This window comes from Ammospiza nelsoni, chromosome 2 (assembly GCF_027579445.1).
Source record: "Ammospiza nelsoni isolate bAmmNel1 chromosome 2, bAmmNel1.pri, whole genome shotgun sequence".
Taxonomy (NCBI): Eukaryota; Metazoa; Chordata; class Aves; order Passeriformes; family Passerellidae; genus Ammospiza; species Ammospiza nelsoni.
This window is the reverse complement of record NC_080634.1, coordinates 80,995,244-81,016,939: the sequence shown is the minus strand read 5'-3', so window position 1 is coordinate 81,016,939 and position 21,696 is coordinate 80,995,244. Positions and strand designations below refer to the sequence as shown.

At 38.1% G+C, this 21,696-nt stretch overlaps 1 protein-coding gene across 1 annotated transcript in view; it reads left to right on the top strand.

Annotated features, from left to right (window-relative positions):
• Window positions 1–21,696, top strand: part of TMTC4 (transmembrane O-mannosyltransferase targeting cadherins 4) — a 54,488-nt gene that overhangs the window by 10,367 nt on the left and 22,425 nt on the right. The window contains exons 5-9 of the mRNA XM_059466062.1: window positions 2,991–3,078; window positions 13,804–13,901; window positions 15,999–16,091; window positions 19,567–19,728; window positions 20,487–20,689. Of these exons, the coding sequence (XP_059322045.1) occupies window positions 2,991–3,078; window positions 13,804–13,901; window positions 15,999–16,091; window positions 19,567–19,728; window positions 20,487–20,689 (644 nt within the window). The remainder of the gene's footprint in view (window positions 1–2,990; window positions 3,079–13,803; window positions 13,902–15,998; window positions 16,092–19,566; window positions 19,729–20,486; window positions 20,690–21,696) is intronic.

The window sequence follows — 21,696 nt, the reverse complement described above, 5'->3', positions numbered from 1 at the left end:
GTGAATCCTACAGTGCACATTCTACATATGTGAATATGATTTTTCACTTATTCACAATATGCCATGGTTTTGGCTTCTCGCATTTGCTCTGCACATGGCTGGTGGGGAAAAAGTTCTTGAAAGCTGTGCTCTCAGCTGTCTGGAGACCTTGCATGTATTGAAGACCTAGAGACGGTGCAAAGTTATGCATTAGTAATCTGCCACCTTTTCTGGCAGTGTGGCTAAAACATCTTGACAATCATTCTCTGGTGTTCACTCATCTGCACAATAACTTCTTTGTGAGAGTGCGCTGTGTCGGAAGGGCCCCTCATATTTGTTCTCCAAAACCAGTTTTAGATGTCAGAGTAAAGTAAAACAAGTCTTCAGTGCTTTTGATGTTCTGACATGTAAAGAGAAATCTCACTTGAGTCTTAACTTTGTAGTAGACCTACTATTGACCCCTTTATCAATATCCATAAATTTATTCTGCATTCCATTTGACTCTAAAAATGTATTTAAATTGGCATGAGAATATTAATAAGCCCTTTGTCGTGTCAAATAAATTACAAGTGATGTGGTCTCCTTGCATATTTGAAGACTTGCAAATGTTTCAGGCAGACAGTGGAATAAGAGGGAGAAAAAGTAGCACGCTTATATATCAGGCCTCTTCTAAAATTCAGGAATGAACAAAAGCCTCTAATCATTTACATGGTGAACAATAAATCTTGCTCCAGTGAAGAAGTCATTCGTACTGCTGCAGTTCTAGGATGAGTGTGTGTCTGGCCGCATCTCTTAAAAAGCATTCTTTATGATTTTAAACCTGTGAGTTTTAAGTATCCCACATCCTGGCTTTGAAATGAGATGACATATGTTGACATAAAATCGTGAGGAATCCGTCTGTTTGCTGCTTTGGGTTTTTGGTTTATACAGTGAAACAAACTGTCATGTAAAACAGATACTGAAAGGTGTAATGCTTTCAGTACCTATGCAAGGAAAACATTGTAATTTTTCTACCTACAAGTAAATACTCTTGTGCTATAGTTCTCTGCTCTAGAAAAGGCCTATTCTTTGTAACACTTCAGTGATGAAATGCTAAATGAATCAGGGACATAAAAACGTATCTGATACTAATTTAAAACCTTTTTTTTTTTTCCTTTGTTTGCTTTCTTTCCAGAATCTCTATGCCTTATCTTGCATTTTAGGTAACATTTTGCTGTTGGAGTAATCTGAGGCCATGTGCATTATTAGCCCCTTAATCTCTTTGCTGGAACAAGTGGACATTTATTTTCAAAATTTTGTCATCTCACCTTAACTTTTATCTCATTAGGAAGACTGGCTCCTGAAGCAGAATGACACTTCATTATTTTCACCTTTCAAAGCACTCCACAGCTATTGAGTTAATTCTCATAATTCCTTTGTATGATAGAAGAAGGAGCAGCAGACAAGTTAGGTGCACAGCTGTAGATAAATCAAGAAGTTCTTCTGTACTGAATTTAGGAGTCCAACAGTTTCTACTTTCACAGTGCTTAAGGAAGGCTGAGGGTAAAAGTGGGAGAGAGTCTCTGCAGTGGAATCAGTCATACTGTCATGCCTCTATACTTCTCTTTCTCTGATGTTATTTGGAAATAGTTGCTCCATCGTGTTTCCCTGACACAAAAAATGCCCATTTTCTTTTTACTTTGCTCTTTCTGTTCCACACACAAAATGGGACAACTGGTATCATATAAGAGAGCTGAAGTTTCTGCTGAAATATGATCATAAAAATGAATTTTAAAAGAAAATCTGTAGCCTTTCTGCCCTGCTTCTGTACATCTCATGAAAACATGGAACTCAGCACTCGAGGAAGCAGAGCTAGACTGAGAAATGAGGGGTATTTCCATGATCCTTGCTCTGGCTCTACATTCTAGTGAGGTTCCAACATCGGGGCTTATCAGTCCCCTACCAGCTCCATGTCATGATTTTCACAAAGAAATTTGTGGTGTTATCCTGACACTTGTGTAATTGAGAACTGAAGATCCAAAAGTGTCTTGCTCTGTCTCAGCAAGTTACTGTAAATACAGCTTAGGGGCTTGAACCAAAGCTTACAGATAGCCCTGAGATTGCACTTGATTTAAATAGGTTGGCACAGATCTCAAGTACAGAGGTCCCAGGATGTGCTTCTCGTTTTCTTTTGCATTAATACAGCTTCTGTTTCAAGATGCAGTTGGAGGTAGCTCTAATGCAGTCAGTTAATACAACACAAAAGACTACCAGAGGAGGAATCTTCATTATTTTTTTTTTCCCCCGAATCTGCAAGCTGGAAGGTACTTGTCCATTCTGAGTGTTCAGATTGCAATTTGAAGGCTGGCTTGTCTTCTGAAAGGGGACAGTTTTGATTTGTGTTTCAGCAGAGCTGCCAATTTAATTGTGGTTCAGGATGTTTGGCTTCCAAGCCATGTAATGGCTTCAATTGAAAGAGAGTAGATTTAGATTAGGTATTAGGAGGAAATTCTTCACTGTGAGGGTGGTAAGGCACTGGCACAAGTTGCCCAGAAAAGTTGTAGATGCCCCATCCCTGGAAGTGTTCACGGCCAGGTTAGATGGAGCTCTGAGAAACCTGGTCTAGTGAAAGGCAGAGGGGTTGAAAGAAGATGATATTTAAAGTTGCTTCCAACCCAAACTGGTTTATACTTTGATGTTTTCTAAGTGTTCTGTTGAAATGCAATTTGATCCAAAAAACAGATGGAATTGTGTAGAGTCTAAATTTCATGCAGTGTAATCCTCCTTCATTTCTTAAAAAAAAAAAAATTCCATAAACTAAAATTTTCATATACCAAAGCCAAACCATTTATGTAGTTGATACTAAGCAATACCCAATAAAAAATAGGATGCATCTAAAAAAACTCGATATAACTAATCCACTACACCCAGTTAAAGAAAAAAAGTGATACAGTTATATTCTTTGTATGTGTTCCTTTGCTACAGGTTTTCTAAGAATAAAAATCTGATCATTTGAAACTTTTTTTTTAAAGGTTGCTGGGATTGTTGGCAGAGCAGACCTACTGTGTGCCCTGTTCTTCTTGCTGTCATTCCTTGGCTACTGTAAAGCATTTAAAGAAAGTAAGCATTCTGTTTGCCCCTTTAATTTCCTATTGTGTATATTTTCAGCATTTGCACATTTCAGTGAAGTATAGCAAAATTTAAAATGTCAGATTGATTTGTTTACCCTCACAAAATATATTTTTTAAAGAATCTGCTTTAGCAGCTATTTTATTGTTAGAAGTTCTGAAAAGGTTACTGTCCATAATTCTTGTTAAACACTGAATTTAAGCAAAGTCCACTTTATGATAAGCTTATTTGCTAAATGTTTTATTGTTTGGAAGTTTAAGGAAGCATTTTAATAAGTATTTTAGAAATAAATCAAACCTACAAATGTATATGATTAAATATTTTACTACTCTTTATGCCATTATGTGGGGATGTCTTAAATGGGAGTCAACTTTTCAGAACATTATTTGTATTTTTAATGAATTGCAAAGAATTATTCCTATGACTAAGCCTTCTGGATTCCTGCAATATGCAACTGCTGGCATACGATGCTGAATATAGTGTTACTCACAGTTTTTGTAAGACAGCTGTGTTTAGCATGAACAATTCCTTGGTAGATGTTTTTTTCAAGTGAGCTTTCAGATCTCTGGTATTGTTTGATCTGACTGCAGGTTGGCAGTTCAAATACAGTTGTGGAGAAATTATCTTGGGGGCTCTGTTAAACAAGCACACAGGAAAGCAGGAGTTCATGAGTGTGGAAAGCTTGCAGGACCTGCAGTCTGGTATCTGAATGTGCTCTACCGCACGACGTGTGGGACTCACTGGGTGGAGCCACAAGGAGCTGTGTTGGGAAGAGCTTGTCTGTGGTTCCATAGGCATGGCCTGTGATGATCAACCAGAGCTGGCAGGGTGTTTCAGAGGCACCTCGGCTGACTTTGGGATCTGGCTTAACAGCATAGTTATGGCATCACAGAGACCTCAGTGTAGGCTGAGGAGAGTGACTTAGTCGACAGTGAGCTGTGAGATGCTGTGAACAGCTCCTGCTGGTTCCGTTTAGATTCTTTGGAACTATTGTACATATTTCTATTGCTGATATAATAAGTTTATCTGGCCATTTCGAATGTTATTTAGAATGATTCCTGTTTACTTGGGATAGATTTTTCTTCCCTTTGAATAGGATTAATTTCTTTCAACTGAGCTAATGATTTCTTGATGAAAATTGGCCTTGGGTTCTTGCTTGTTTGTTTGTTCTTTTCTCACCTGTTTTATTGGATATGATTGTGCTTATGATGTTTCTTCTGTTAGTGGTAGTATAAGATAGGCCAATCAAAATATACTGCCTTATCTGTTTTCCAATGTCTCTGGTAAGTAGGGTTATATGGCAGAGATAATAATCTTTGCTTGAAGAACTCAAGAGCCAAATTCTTAGGATGACCACCGGAGACAATTATATAGAACCCTCTAATTATTTTGCTGTAGAGGACATCTTAGGAATGATTAAGGATGCATATTCTGGTTAAGGATATTCTTCAACTTGTGAGGGCCAGTTTTTAATAGCTTTTAGAAATCAGCGTTAATGTAATAATAGTTTTGGACTGAAATTTGTGTCACTGATACAGAAGAAGGAAAATCTTGCAAAGAACAAGATACTAAGAAGCCCTTATTGATTTTTATTGGGCATTACATGATAATAGGGGAGCAGATGTCTTTTAAGCAATTTTGCCAAGGAAAATTACAGTCTGCCAGCATTGTCTTTCAGGTCAGTTTCCAATGTTTACTGTCACCTTCACTGCCTGCTTTTCCCTCAGCTACTTCTTGAAGAAGTTTAGACTTCCTCTGTACACAAGAATTTGTATCCAAGATACGTATTTGAGTCTTTCCCCTTGATTGCTGCAAAGGCATACTACTGACTCATCAGCCAGGAGCTTATCACCCAGGCACTCCAGACCTTTTTCTGCAGAGCTGCTGCCCAGGCCTTAATTGTTGCATGGTGTTGTGTTTGATTTTCATGAGACCCATCCCTCCAGCCTGTCATAGTCCCTCCAAACAGCCCTGTTCACCATCGTATCCATCTAGCTGAACACCACCAAGGACCACAAGCAGTTTTTCTTGCTGCCCTTATTATATTTATTTTTGTTCCTTTGTGGATTGGGGAGGTTTGTCCAGCCTGCAGCTGTTTGAACATGAGTGCTTGTGTAGGAAAGGAGTGTGTCTGTGTTGGAAATGGCACCTACAAAGAGAAGGGAGGCTCTTTTTTCACAAGGAGCTACATGGCAAAGACAAGGGGCAGTGGGTGCAGTTGCACTGGGAAAGGTTTCACCCTGATGTAAGGAAGAATTTTTTTACAGCAAGAACAATCACTGCAACAGTCTTCCCAGAGATGTGGCAGAGTCCCCATGACTGGGGGTTTTCATGCATTTGGGCAGGGTTTTAGGTGATCTTGTCTAGGCTCCCTTTCCTGCAAAGACTGGACCTGGTGATCTCTGGAGGCCCCTTCCAAACTGAGCTGTTCCTGTGATTCTTTGTATGAAAGATTTTAGGAAAAGGTAACCAAATATGAGGAAGTGGCTGTGGTAGAATATGACTCTTCAGTGGGTTTGCAAAGTAAATAAAAAGTTTTACCCTTGGTATTAATTTCCTTCTTTTGTGAATAGTTCTTCTAGGTATTCTCAAATAATAGGTTAAATAAGGAGTAAAGAACTTTTATCTGACTTTAGCTGGGTTTGATTCTGCAGAGATTGAGGCAGTCAATCCCAAATGGAAGCTAGTCTCACTGTGAATATAAGAACATGCATTTTAAAAATATGCACATATAATTTTAGAGTGTTGTCCTTCTGATGTCAAATCCTCAAGATCCAGAATATCTGTGATAGTGCCAATGCATGTTGCGAGTTCTAGAGCAAGTTAAGAACTGTTATTACATCATTTTCTAAGTAAAGCCAAGAAGGTAATTTATCTTTGTTTGTGAGAAAGAGAGAGAAAAAACAACCAAAAACCCCTCAGGGCTTTTTAGCAAAATAACCAAACATTTAGCAAAAAAATCCCTCAGGTATCAGGTTTATGTTCCTAATCAAATAGAGATGCTTTATGGTGATCCTACACAAAAGTGGATGGTACCAACATCCTTTTCCCTTTTGTCCTGCTGGGCTTTTTGTATATTAAAGGCAAGCATGGCCCTACACTGTAGGTCAGCTGCACATATCTTTGTCCCTGGATTTGACTGTCACATTTATATAGAGCTTAGCTCACCAAGTTTTTACAAGAGTGGGAGAATTATGAAAGATTGATTTCTGTTTTGTTGTTTAACTGTTACAGATAGACACATTGTAGTGCGACTCTTTTGGAGCACTTAAAAGAGGGTACAGCTCTTAAGACCATCAAGATTTGTAGACTGCATTTGTATTGTCTTTTGAATATGGTTACCAAAACATGTTTGATGCCAGTTTGTTTTTGTTTCATGAACTTTAAGTGAGCATCTGAGTTAAACAAACATTGAAAAGCCTGATGTGATGCTGATGATATGGTTGGGTCAGTAACATATATTGTTTGGCTACCAGCAGCATCCCAATGTTATTAGCAGACAGATTATCCAAGTTTTTAATAAAGAACCTGACTATTCTTTCAGCAAGGCAATGTGAAATTTGTGTATGACTCAATTGAAAAAATCTGTATGTTTCAATAGTTTAGACACAGTTAATGAATTGTCATTCTTTCAAGAAAAGGGGTCAAAATTGTATGTGGGAGACTGGTTCGTGCTTCTTTTCACTTGAGAAAATGAATATGAAGATTTACAATTTTTTTTCTGCGTGGGAGTAAGAACTCATGAAATGTCTGAGGAGGATTTGGAAGTACTATGGGGAAAGTATATGTAATAGTGAAAACAGTCAGGAGATCAGAAAAATATCAGTGTCAGGCTGGAAAACTTCCAAAGGAAAATAATGGTTTTTGTAAAGCTCAAGATATACTGCAGCTTGTTTACCTGATTTATTTGTGGTTTCAGTGGATTTTTGGGTAGACAGTTTCTTTTAGCCAGAATCGGAAGCTTTCTTTTTTTTTTTTTTTTAAGTATAGGCATTTAATTATGTGGGCTATAATTATGTCTTACTGAAGTTCTACAATTCTCTTACTTTTCCCCAGTATACCATTTTTGAAGTTAGCATCTTTGAAAGGATAACATTTATAATTGCAAGGAACTAATCTGTTGTTCTCATTCTGTCCTGCTGTTTTAAACACAACTGTGGGGACAAATCCACTGCATAGGCTTTGGAGACAGCAAGAGCTGACAACTGTTTAGGTATGTTCTGAAGGGAATTGTGGGTTATTAACTTTGTTGAATTTTAATGCAGCTTCTCTGGGAATTCATAAGGCAATTTAAAACTGCTGTAGTGTTCATTTTTTGCCTTCCTTTGTCTTCAGTTTTGACAGTGATCCAGTTGCATGTATTTGCCATCTGCATTGGCAATCTCTGAATGGGCTAAAATGAGGAGTTCATGACTTGGTCCATGTGAATAATATTGGTGCAGATATTAAATATGGGATCAGCTCTTTGCTCATATGCTGTGACATCTAAAAATTACTTTGTTCTGGTTGTGTGTTTCTGTTTTGTTTTATTCTGTGTAGATGTCAATCAATCATCTACTAGTTCATTGCTAATTTAATAAAGCATGCAAAGTAGTGATGAGTTTTGTGAATATTGGAGGTTTATATTATGGAAGTTTTCCTACAGATTGGAAACATTTAAGTCTCCTGTGTGAGAGAGATGGTTGCTAAGATATGGGGAATTTGTTAGCTATTGTGCAGTTGGTCAAGGGGTATTTACTATTGTTAAACCTGTGAGCCCTGATTTTTCAACTGTGTGCCCTACTGTTCGCATTTAAACACATTGGGAGGGAATAGTTGTAAGTGAAACACCTAACAATTTCATTATTTAGTTGGCTGAGGAAACACAGTGACTTTTTTCTGGTAGAATTAATGCTGACTTTCACTTCTCCAAGATGTTGTAATTCAGGGGATAGATGCTTCTTTCAGTGTGGCCTCTAGGTAATGAGTTTGAGATGGCTGGATATGTTTAGGAGTGGCATTTCCTACTGTAATATCGCTATTATGTGAAACACTGAGCTGAACTGCAGTAGTATGTGCATGTGGAGATACACAAGGAGATCTTGGGCTTAATTTAATTCTAACAGTGGATTCTTACGTGATCTTTTAAGACTAGATAATTCTTCCCCCTTTGCTTAGCAATTCATGAGCAGGGAACTCTTAGAACTTGATTAGAAGAATATTTGTAGCAATTTAGTTGGAAGATCCCCACAGACAAGGCACATTATTGGAATATAGGAGGGTTTGTGAGCCATTTCATTTAAAAATTAAAACTTCCTGCAGAAGCTCAACATAACTTACTTTGCTTCAACCTTCAGAGGAGTAGGTGCTTTCACAGAACCAGTTGCTGTGTTTCACCTGAAGATGGTGACTCCCTAAACTGCTCCAAGCTGTCACCTGGCTGACTCTTAAGTTGCTCAGCTGGGTTGGAAGAAGGAAATGCTGAATGCCTAAGTGTCTGAATTGATAGTAATTAATTGGATAGTGTTAGTTTGGCTTTACAATAAAACTAAGTTTGGTAGTTAAATGTAGCATTTTCTTCATATGCTTCACTTCTAAGGAGTTTGTTTTCATTGGCCTGTAGATTTAGGACACCAGAAAATAAGGTCTCTTGAAATAGGATTAGTATTTAAGTCCACTGTCAATGTGTTGCTTGTAAATTTAGGATCAGTCAGTGCTACACTATAAAACACTTTGTGTATGCATCCTTGCCCTAGAGATGCTTATACTCAAGTCTAGCAGTCTAAATGGAGGAGCTCTTACAGCTTGTTTATGGTTTACATAGGTATTTTATTGAATCCTCTCAACTTCCAGACTTCATGTACTCCTAAAGAGGGACCATCTGAGCAACGCTTTTTGGGTTTGTGTAGAAACACTATATTTTTTCCAGCTTAAAAGAAAAATAAGCAAGTACTCTATTTCTTTGGCATGCTTACAATTTTGTCCATCTGTTAGAGTGGCAAGATGCCCACTCACAATATGGTGTACCAGTTTCAACCAGGCACAGGTGCCAATGAGAGATCAGTTTCGTTTTCTGACACAAGATTTTTCTGGTGGGAAGCAGCGCCATATTAGGGGAATATGCTTTGTTAGACTGATTACTTCTGTTGGCATGTGTATATCTCATAATAAGCACTTATGCAGTGCTTTACATTTTAACTCACTGTTAAAAAAAAAAAAGATTAAATTGAAGGCATTGCTGAATGGTGGTCTTTTGTATCTGTTTTGCAGCTGAGTTTACTGAGATTTCTGCAGTTGAGACAGGGAGTGGTGGGGATGAAGGGGTGTTCTGCATATTGACCCAGTAACAAGCATGAAATTAAATGTTTATTAATTAAAATTCTTTCTCTTTGAAGTTTATTCACTGATGAATTTTGATAATATTACAATTCTGTGAATAACTGTTGATTTTTTGAGCCTGCAAAAGAAAACAAAGGTACAGAGATTGTGCTTTTCAGGAGATCTTGTTTACAGAATCACAGAGTGTTTGAAGTTGGAGTAGTCTCGAGGTCATCTGACCTGCCCACACAGGGTCACCTAGAGCCAATTGTCCAGGAGGCTTGACTGCAGGATTTTGCAGTTCCCCACATTAAACCATGTGAGGTTCCTGCCAGACCATTTCTCCAGCCTGACAAGGTCCTTCTGTATGGCAGCACAGCCCTCTGGTGTATCAGCCACTCCCCCCAGCTCGGTGTCCCTCAGCAAATGTGCTGAGGGTGCCCTCTGGCCCATCATCCAAGTCATTAATGAAGATGTTGAATAGGACTGGACCCAGTATTGACCCCTGCCCTTTGATTACACTTTGAGCCACTGACCACCACCCTCAGGAGAAGCCATTCTGGTAGCTTTCAGTCCACCTCACTGTCTGCACATCCAGCCTGTTCAGCAGCAGCTTCTCTGTGAGGATCTTATGGGAGGCTGTGTCAAAGGCCTTATTGAAGTCCAGGTCTTTGATGCTCAATATTTAGGACCTTTTCTAAGGTCCTAAGGAGAAAATTATTTCTCTTTTGCTGTGTGTTTTTATCATCTTTGCAAGTCCATGCTTAGCTTGACTTGCTGGGCAAGCTGAGATATTTCTTGCATCTGAGACTTGGGATGTTCACACAAAGACAAACTTGTTTACGCACAACTTTGAGCTTGTGCCCACTGAATGGCCTCAGTTTTCCTTTATTTGGTTAGACCATTTCTCCAGGCTGGATTGGATGGTGCTCTGAGCAACCTGGTCTGGGGGAAGGTGTCCCTGCCCACGGCAGAGGTTTGGAATCAGGTGACCCATAAGGTCCCTTCAAGCTATTATATGATTCTCTGTTTCTTCCAGTTTGCCAATGGAATTCTGACTTCTCCTTTGTATGATTCCTGGCCATTGCAGCCTGGCAGCACTTTTGGTCTTAATATGCCTATTTCTTATTCCAACATCCAAATGGAGTAATGGCAAAGGAAGAATCCAGTACAGAATGTTATCTTTACTTTTTTTCACAGCAAGCTGGTATCTTACTCTAGTTTTCCAGCTGATATTTATCCCCATTCTATAACAACTTCATGTAGCCCTTATTTTTTGTGGTATATTTCACACTGCTTCCAGTGTTATTCTCATGCCTTGCAAAGTCAAGGCATAGGATGTTTACAGATTTCCTTTTATCAGGAGGACTTTTTTTCTGTCCAAGTCAAGAGTTATACTTAGTTCTATATAAACTACTAAAATATTTAGCAAGCAATTAATCATATTCTTTTATGTTTTAGAGTGTCACCTAGAAAATGTTTTGTCTAGGTGTAGTGATTTTTTTGTAATTTTGACCAATCAGCTTAGCTTTGTATCTGTAGTCTATCCTTTTGTATTTTTGTTCCTTTTCAAAAGTAGATATGAAGGCATTGTTTTATTTTATTTGAGATTCTGGATTCTCATGTATTTTTCATTATTTCTGAGGTAACAGTTGAGGTTACTCTGGGTTGTATAGAACCTGTTGAGTGACTGTAACCAAGAGTAATTTAAAACAGATTAACTTCTCTATGAATTCTGTCCTGTAGTTCACTATTTTTGCTTTTGTTCTTCCTCCCTTTCTGCTGATGCTGTACTTGCCATCTGATTGCAACTGACTTTTTTGGGAAAAGATTAAGGAAAAAGACAGAGAACACTTCTGTTTTCTTGGCATTGTCCATTTTATTTCTCAATGAATATTGGAATAACTCCTTCCTCACTACTCTTCTTACTAATATATCTGTGGAATTGTGGGGATTTGTTCTTTACATACATTACCTTTTCTCATTTTGCAATGTGACCTTTCTGTGTTAGATTTTCTGTGTGAATGTGCTGCTTTTACATTTGTCCTTGATGATTTGGCCTAGTTCCCTTTTTACTATTACTCTTATATTTTGAATCATCAAAGCATTTCTGAATTGCCAGCTGGCCTCTCACTATATATATTTCCTACTATCTTTTGTGTTAAGATAATTTGTATTTGTGTACTGAATACTGCTTCTCTGAGAAGTGCTTAGTTGTCCTGACTCCTTCCCACTAGAATTTGATTCTGAGAAGAAGAAACATCTCAATGGAAGAAAGTCTACTTCCATAAACACAGTAAATGTGCATTGACTGTCTTCACTATTTTCCTTTTTAGACTTACTAAGGATGGTTGACGGTCATTTTGTGAGCACAGTCAATTACTTTCCCTTCTATCCTTGCATTCTCTGTGCTAGTTGATTTCTACATTAAAAAAAACCAAAACAACGACAAAAATGCCAAAACAAACAAATGGACAAAAAAACCACCAAAAGTGGTTTTCAAGAGCTGGCTGAACAGTCTTGTACTGCAAAGTCTGAAAAGCTCCTTGAAGGGATGTATTTAGACAGAATTCTTTCTGTTTTAGCAGTACTCATAGAAGGAATGTTGAAGCTCTTTCCTCCATGAGTTGCAACCCTCAGCTGTTCTTCTGTATAATTGATGTGGGCTGGAGTTTCCCATTGCATTTTAATTTTTCTACTTCCAATGTCTCTTTAGTCATTGTGTGTTTTGTATTGTCTTGGCTTTTTTTTTTTTTTTTTGCATTATTCAAATGTGTATGACTTCTTTCCTAAAAGAAGACTTTTTAAAATCTTTATAACATTTGCACCTCTAATGTTAAGTTTTACTTCACCTCTGGAGACATAATTTGGAGTGGAGGGAGAAGGATCAAATTCCCTCTATGTATTGCAATGATGAATCTCAAACATCTTAGTATTCACTCTGTTGAAACTTCAGAAGTCTTAGGTAAGAAAGGGTTTTTTTAGGTTAGAAGTAACCTCAAAACCTGTTCCTTGACACATTTGTATTAAAAGTTTGGAGCTCTCTGCTAGCTGGTTCAAAATGAAAGAGGAGGCCAATGTCAGCAGATCCTTTTCACACTTATGGTTATGATTTGTATCTGACCCCAGCAACATTTGAGGTTGAAGTTGACTGGTTTCCCTGTATCATCAGTGCAGAGTTACAGCTCTGAAAGGGGTTCAGCTGCATTTAATGAAGTAACTTAATCCCTAAAGGTGTCCTCTTCTCATGGACAGTTATAAAGGAAGCCTAGTGTACTAGCTTAGGCGTAGGTTTCTACTTCTGGTGAAATATCTTAATCTTGCCATTCACCCTTTCCACAGATCATTATTGCAGTTCTCTTTAAGCACTGAGGGTCAAACCTGCATTAGCAGTACAGAAGAACTGCTCTAGAGATCAAGGAAAGTAAGAAAGGGGTTCAGTCAATGAATGCAGAGTTCAGCTTTGTTTTTGCACACGCCAAGTCAAAGATTGATTCTTGTGATGCCTGTAGGGCCCCTGTTGCTTGAATCAAGAAACTGCCTCTGAATGAGCAGAGTGCCTTCCTCTGCTGCTTGCACCTATGGAGTAGAGGTTGTGACAGATATGATTTTTATGTGAAGTACCTGTGTATTCTGTGTGTGATAGCACCTTGGCTGAAGTGGGGTTGATTGTGTTATTCATCTCAGATATGCCTGCTTGTAGTACCCAAAATCTGCTACATGGTGCAGTCTTTAAAGAGTTTTCCTTTGAGTAGAAGCTGTAGTGGCTCTTGATCTCTTAACCCCAGAGTTCCTCACCCTGCTGTAAAACTGCTTCCTGAGTGCAAGGATAACTGCTTCTGCTCAGCTGCTGACATTTCTGAGCTCCGTGGCATTCTGTTGCAGTGATAATAAAATGACATGAGGCACTTGCTAAATGCAGCAGGTCTGGAGAAGCAGCTCATTGTGCCTTTGTAGACTAGACTGCAGTTAAAGCAGTTTGTGTGTGTGACACTTCATGAGTAACCATTATAAAGAATTTCTTGTTCTTATGGTAGCTTCCTATGGTAGGAAGACAGTGGCCAGTAATGACAGAGCTATAGCTAAGGATGATAAATATCTCTAAATATTGAGAATTAACCTTTGCAGATGACAAATTGTGGAAATTATGTGAGGCTTCTGCCATTCTAATTAATCTGGCTAAAACATCAAGCAAATAGGAACATTTCTAATGTCTCCAAGAGCAGAAAATGACTGCAATAAAGGAACAAATGCCAGCATATTGCAGGAGGTGCCCTATGCTTTTTAAGTCTGCGTGTCCAGATCTTAACTGGTAGAAAAGACTGTGATACTAAATGCTGTTTATTTTTGAAATTTTTATTTTAATTTAACTTTAAATGTATAAAATGCCTAAAGCTATGGCATTCTTTATTTTAACAGATAAGGAAGGACATACATTTTCTGTATTCTGGGTGCTGGTGAGTGTTGTCCTAGGTGCAATAGCCATGCTGTGCAAAGAACAAGGAATTACAATACTGGTAAGAATTCTCTTATTAATTGAATTTTCACCTCAACATCTGTCAGGTATAGTTGCAAAGTCTACAGAAATTAATCTTCTCCACAGCTAATGACATGCACCCCTTTATATTCTGTTCAGAAAACTAATTAATGTTGACAAAAAGCAGTATTCTCATAGATTCATCTTAACTGTATCTTTGCCAATTTGTTAGAGTCCTTCACTTTAGCTTTTGTAAGCAGGTTGCAGATATTTTTGCAAAGCTTAAAGAGTTTACAACATTAGTTTCACTTTTGTTGCCCTTGGTTTTGAATTAAATTCTTGACATAGCAGGACTACAAAGTTCTTGTGAAGAGAAGGCTCATGAACAAAGATATAACTGGAGGAGAGCATTTTTAAAAGCTCCATTCCCTTGCTTTTGCGAACAGTGTAATTACAATTAGGGCCATTGTTTATGGCCCTAATTATAATTATATTGTGGCCTAATTAGCACTTCTAGTACTGCATTTCTTCCTTTTGTCCCTTATTTAATGATGTGTCTGTGGAAACAGATGTAGTTGTTGTTCATGTTTATTGTGGTCTGGCTTTTTATAACTTCAGTGAAGACAATGCTGGTTGGGGTGACCAAACTGGCCACCTGAAATGCTGTATCTATGATTTTTACCTTTTATATAGCCATATGTCTTTATTAATAATCCAGTTTATAGCTTTAGCTGACATAGATAAGAACAGAGTCAGAAAATTCTTTGCAGCAATGACCCTCTTGTCCTTGCTAGAAGAAAAGGGAAAAGAAATTACAGAAAACTTCTTGATTTGGGATATTTTTTTAATAGATGTTTGTAGATGTGTGATGTGTTTTCCAAATGTGTCTGTAAAGAAAGCATAAGGGATTGTCTTAAAATGTGTAGTTTATTCTAGCAGTATGAAGTAACTATTTGAGCTATCAGATGGAGAACTATTATTGGATTTGGGATTTTATTTGTTTGCTGTTGCACTGCTAGGATGATTATATTTACTGTTGTGCTAAGGGGCACAGGTCAGAGGGATAAAGGGCTAAATCACCCATTAAAAAGATTACTTGGAGGCTGAATGTGATTTTCAGTAGAATTCTTGCCTTTCTATTTCCATCTGAGTGAGCCAAAAGCCTTTTAATTGCCAAGTGGCCTTTCTACATGGAACCAAGCCACACTCTAAGCTATCTTCTGTCCCTTCCCTCTGACTGTTAGTGAGGGGCTTGTGGCCTCCCTGTGTACCAGCCCTTTGCTTCACCTGGAACTAGTTTTACTGGGTTTTGTTCCTATTTAGTCTTTAGAACTGTTGGTTAATTTGTGAAATTATTAGAATATAGGATAAATACTCAAGAATTACCGTGGTGATATGCTGAAACTTTGAAGCAGAAATGCTGAGATGCTAAGGTTTGATTTTGCCAGTAACCTCAACAGAATTACCCCTGGACACATTTATACATTTTGTTTTCCTGCTTGGAGGTAGTTATGTGCAAGTGTAACCCTGCAAAGCCCTGAATATGTTCTAGTTTTATGTGTAGTGGCTGATGTCATATAGAAATCTTCTTGTTTTCTTTTTTTTTTTTCCCCAGCAACCTGCACTGTGTTTATTGCTGTAATTGCAAGAAGAGCAAGCCTGATAGCTCTGTTAAATCTTTCTCAGCCTTTGTCCGTACCCTTTAAAAACAGTATTTCTGAAACCTGGAAGTCCAAAGATACCATACAACAAAAAATAAGTAGAAGGCTTAAAGAAACTCCACCTTACGGATAGAAGCTTTACCTTTTGACTGCAGCATTTACACTGCAGAACATTTGGGGAAGAAGATGGAGAGCAGAATTCTGTTGTGACCATGCATATGTTATCTAGCTTGCTGGTGCATAGTATTCCCTGAAGGGTTATTCCATGTAGCAGGAGAATTCTCATTACAGTAAAATGTTATTCTGCTATTCTGAGCTGCATTTACCATTCTGCCATCATTGCTACCAATGTATCTCTCTGATTGTTTGGAATCAGAATTAAGATGTACAGTAAGTCAATTCAGGATGTATTTAAAAGAAAATATTTGTGGTTAGCTGCTTCATCTTTTGCTGTTATTTTTGTCTTGGCTCCTTAGGGTTTGAATGCAGTGTTTGATGCACTGGTGATTAACAAGATAAATCTTTTGGAGCTCATTCGAAAGTTACTGTATAAAGACAAGTCATTGGAGGTGAGTCCTTGGATGTTTTGTTTATTCTTACAGATTTTGTTCATTCTGGCCATTCAGACAGTTATGTCCTAAAAGACAAAGATTCAGCTTCTGGCAGTTTTGTTGTTGTTGAGAATTAGGAAAAAACAAACCCAAACCAACCAACCAAACAACCAAAAAGGTCTTGTTAGTCAGCCTAGTAAGGCATCTTTGCAGCAGCGTGAGTAGTAATGGGGTATTGTTAGAATCACTTTGAATAGTAAAACCCCTTCCACAATTTTCTCAACAATATGTTAAAAATGTTGTATGGAACAGTTGACTGCTTGATACAACAAGTTCTCCAGGGTCAGTAACTGTACACCTGAAATGGTACTCAGAATGGTTTGGTCAGAATAAAGAGAGGGAGAGATTTATTCAGATTCTCAATGACAGAGTTAGACAAGTACATTAAAAATATATTATGTTAATAGGTCCTAGTAGCTTTGTAGTTTAAAAGAAGTTAGGTAAGCACTGATAGTTGCTAGGGATTGATTTTTCTGACTCATTGGTGTCAATTTATCTGGTATTGTCTCAAGTGGAGCCTGGCACCTAGTATTGGCACTGGTAAGCAAGTAAGAGAAACAATCGGCCTCAGATCAATGATGGATAACAGCCAAATAGACCTACAGCCTACTACAGCTAAGATTCTTATCCAAAAGAATATTCCTTTGACTTTGCTACAGTCAGTGGTTTCACTGCAGAGGAGTCTCACTAATGTTTCTGAGTGGCACAAGTCCTGTGGGGCTTTTAAATTCCTTTGCAAGGGGTGAAATGAGCTGCAGGGGAAATCAGGGGAAGTAGGTTCTCTAGAAATGAAAGAATAGATTTGACCAAGAAGGGCTAAGTGAGGACTACAGGAGTGTTTCAGGCAGCAAATAGGAATGCTGGGGAGTTTTGCTGTATAAGGAGACTAATGTCAACTGGAATATGACAAGGGAAGCATCTAGAGCTGTAGGGATCTACAGCAGAGCTGGTTCAGAATTAAGTGCTGGAAACAAAAGGTAATAATTAGAAGCTCAGGAATAAGTGGCCAGTCAGCCTCACATCAGTGCCTGGTGAGATCATGGAACAGATCCTCCTGGAAGTTATGGCAAAACATATGAATGACAGGGAGGTGGCTGGAGACAGCCAGCCCAGCTTCACCACGGGCAGATTGTGCCTGACTAATCCAGTGGCTTCTCTAGGAAGCCTGTTCCAGTGTTTGACAGTAATAAAGTCTTTACAATGAGGGTGGGGAGGCACTGGGACAGGTTATCCAGAGAAGTTGTGGAACCCCATCCCTGGAAGTGTTCTGGGCCAGGCTTGACAGGGCCTTGAGCAAACTGATCTAGCAAAAGATATCCATGGAATCCCTTCCAGCTCAAACCATTCTATGATTCTAGGAAATGTCAGAGGCAAACCTTTTTGGAGGGTTACTTTCTAAGCATGAAGTGCTCAGAGTGTGGTGCTTCTGTTCAAAAGAACTTTTAAATGGTTCTGTTTCACTGAAGAAAATATCAGATGTGCCTTTTCCCTCTTATTCTTTTGGCAGAAGTAATTAATTTTAGCTCCTGTTACCTGCAAAAATCTGTTCTGCGCTTTCAAGGAAGTATATCTAAGATTGTTTTGCTTTGTTGAAAGGCAGATTCTAAAAACTCTTCAAGTAAGAACATTTTTTTTCTTCTTGATTGAGACAGGTTTCAGTTTCATGCCAGATTTCAGTTAGTTCTGAATCAGAGAGGATACAATAACACTTCTTCCACTTTCACATTCTGCCTACTGAGAGATTTTGTGACAATTGTGAAATCTGGCCTTTAAGAGACTGCATGTACTGTTAAATGAAACGAAGCCCTGGGCTAAGAGATTTTGTTGTTAATCTGTCATAAAGCAGTTATAAATAGTCACTATATGTGGGTTCTTTTCATAGCACAATTTTGTCCAAAAGCTATTTTATAGGAAAACTATTCCTAAATCCTCCTTGTAGTAATTTTGGTTACTGAGATGTCCAGGTTGGAAGCAATCATTTGAGCACAAAGGCTTGCTTATGTAAACTCAAAATTACAAGCTGCTTTATCTTTAGATATTCAACTAAATATTTTATCATGACTCCATTGTCAATTACAAATACTAAAAAAGCAATCTGAAAATTGTTTTTTAATTTAACTTTTCCATCCTTTTAGAAAATAAGTATCTTCAGCCAGTGCACTGATGTCTGTCTTTGTTCAGGAAGCCTATCTTTTTTTTTTTTTTTAAACTTCAGACATACCTGATATTGACATCCTAAACAACTGTGGTGGTCCTTGCTAAAGAGCATATTCCACTCAGAGATAATCATAATTATTGTGCCATCTTAAAGCTTTGACTGATGTATTGTTATACTTACTGATGATTCTGTTTCCAGTCTCCACTGGTGAAGCTTGAAGAATCTCTACAGTGTACACTGGTTTGTTTTTTGGTTTGGGTTTGGTTTGGTTGTGGTTTTTTTGGGTTTTTTTTTAATGAAAATGATGTGTGCTTGGAGAAAAGTGTTATATGTTCTGGAGAAAAAGATACAAAAGTCTGTCAGATTTACTGTCTACACCATCATTTCTTTATGTTTTATGTGACTTGCCTTCTTTACAGCCTGGAGGGTATATTATAAAATGCATGATGTAAACCAACTGAGTTAATATAGATCAAACACAATTTAATACTTTTTCTGATCTTGGGTCATTTGCCCTGAAGTAAGTGACTTGGGTGCCTCTCTGTCATTAGCTTTTTAATCAAGTTTTTGAGTGTGACAATTCTAATTCAGTTTCTAATTCCTCCTAGTTCCTAACTGTGCATTTTTCTTGGTACATACCTGTAATTTTACCTCTAAAGATACCTAAGTGGACAATTTTTTTCCATGACAAGCAGACAGCTGAAAATAGCTATTTAAAACAAAGTCCCCAAAGTACTCATCGTCCATTTTAGAAAGAAAAGATAAATTAATTTAATATGCTGTATACTAAAGGCTGTATTCTGCTCAAATTCCCTGTCAGAAATTGCCATGTAAAACTATATCAGCTATAGAATTAAGGAGGATTTGTAGAAGAGTCTTTGTGTAGTAACAAGTTTGTTTACTGATTGAAAAGGAAATTAAAATATTTGCAAGAAATACTTTCCCATTAAAATGTCAGCTCTAATAGCAAAACCACACAGGAATAGCTTTTTTTTCTTTCTGAGATAGAGGTGAAAAGGATGCGAATGTGTTGGATAAGAGAATGAATACTGTTTCTATATGAGGTGGTTTTTTTTCTTTTTTTCTTTCTTTCTTTCTTTCTTTCTTTCTTTCTTTCTTTCTTTCTTTCTTTCTTTCTTTCTTTCTTTCTTTCTTTCTTTCTTTCTTTCTTTCTTTCTTTCTCTCTTTCTCTCTTTCTCTCTTTCTCTCTTTCTCTCTTTCTCTCTTTCTCTCTTTCTCTCTTTCTCTCTTTCTCTCTTTCTCTCTTTCCTGTAGAATGCTGGGCTGTTGAGGAAGGGGCTGCTTTTCAGGACAGCTCTGTTGATGTGTGGAGGGGCTGGAATACTTTATATCCGCTGGAGGATTATGGGCACAGGGCCACCAGCTTTCACCGAAGTGGACAACCCAGCTTCATTCGCTGACAGTCTGTTTGTAAGAGTAAGTTACAAAGTTGCTTTTTTCTGGCCAGCTCAGAACCTTTGTCTTTTGTGATAAAATTAAGTTTTCTGTGCTTCTAAGAAACAGTAAAGTGAGCAGTTTTTACATTTCAAGATATGTGTGATAAGTCACCTTCACTTGTGCTGCTGTGGTGATTCTCTGCAATTTTTTTTAATAGTATACTGTGTATATTCTTTGCATTCAATTTAGCATGCACATTGCAATACTTTTCCATTTACTCCATATTTTTCCCATGCATGCAAGAAAGTAGCTTTTGCTGATTTTCATCCCTTTTCCACATACTGTGCTTGACTTTTCATCTTTCACAACTAAAGGAAATAGCACAAAGTTCTAGTCTGGTGTATATGGAGCATGTCTTGCCTACACTCCTCTGATGGCATTAAGGATCTTTCTGGAGATGGAGAATCAAAGATTAAGACAGTGGATGATGTCTTTTGATGTTTTCTCCTGTTGTACGAGATTGTTCTTTTCATCTATGAATATTGGTTGGACAGCACAGAATTGCATTTCCCTGCTCTGAACTAGAGAGCCACCTAGCTATGTTTAAAAGAAAATTAAAAATTAACTTCACAGCTGTAATTGTAATGGATATGTAAATAGTTGTAGTCTAACAGTATTCATGGCCTCTATTGTGTTACAAGGGGAGTGAGGGAAGAGAGATGGACTAAAGTTGCCCCCTTCTTCAGCCCCCCCAAGTTTACTATCAAATAAATGTTTGTTTTCTCTTTGACTGACAGGCTATAAACTATAATTACTACTATTCACTGAATGCATGGTTGCTGTTGTGTCCCTGGTGGCTGTGTTTTGATTGGTCAATGGGCTGCATACCCCTCATTAAATCCGTCAGCGACTGGAGGATAATTGCACTAGCAGCACTTTGGTTCTGCCTAATTGGTCTGATATGCCAAGCTCTGTGCTCAGAAGACAGCCATAAGAGAAGGTAAGAGACAGTGATGAATTTTAAATGCCTGGCCAACTTGAGTACAGTATTATTTTGTTAAATCCACTACTGATAATTTTAACAATTCAGTGGAACTAGTGTCTAGCAAATGCAGTTCAAATAAATATTTATAGCTGTCATTACAGTTTTATCCCAATTTGGGTCCATCACTGTACACCAACTAGTAGGAAACAGAGTTGGAGGAGGAGGCATGGATGGCTGCTTTATTTTTTTCTCCTGAAAGGGTGTTTTTAGATCCTTAACACTATAGGTGGTAAAAAGTAATATGTGCTCAAAATGCAGTAGGAAATTGTTTCTTGTTGCCCGTACTTCCTACAAGTCATCATTTCCTTTAATTTCCTCTTAATAATGGAAGAGAGGAGATGGACTTTGAAAGCAGGTAGAAATACTGGCCATGGTCATACAGTTAAAAAGTAAAATGCTTGACCCGTAGTATTTACTCAGAAAACAACTTGTACCCCACCCAAAGGAACGAAAAAAATTATTGTAAACTGTTCTTTCTCACTAAGGCTTCTGCTTATCTTTGCAGGTTCTGTTACCATTGATTTTATGTAGACCTAATTTCTCAGTTCCTTGAAATTTTTCAGCTGCTCAGTTATGGAATGGTTTGAGTTGGAAGAGACCCTAAAGGTCAGGTAGTTCCAGTCCCCCTGCCACAGGCAGGGACACCTTTCATAAGATCAGGTTTCTAAAGCCCTGTTTATCCTGGCCTTGAACACTTCCAGGAATGAGGCACTATCACTACATGTCCTTTTGAAAAGCCCATATCCAGCTCCCTTGTTGCCCTCTGGAAGGTTGCTAGAAGGTCTCCCTGGAGGCTTCTTTCTCCAGGATACACAACTCCACCTCTCTCAGCCTGTCTTCATAGGAGACGTGCTGCAGCCCTGTCCTCATCTTCATGGCCCACCCCTGGACTCACTCCAGCAGCTCCATGTCCTCTTTATCTTGAGGGCCCCAGAGCTGGAGGCAGCACTTCAAGCTGGGAT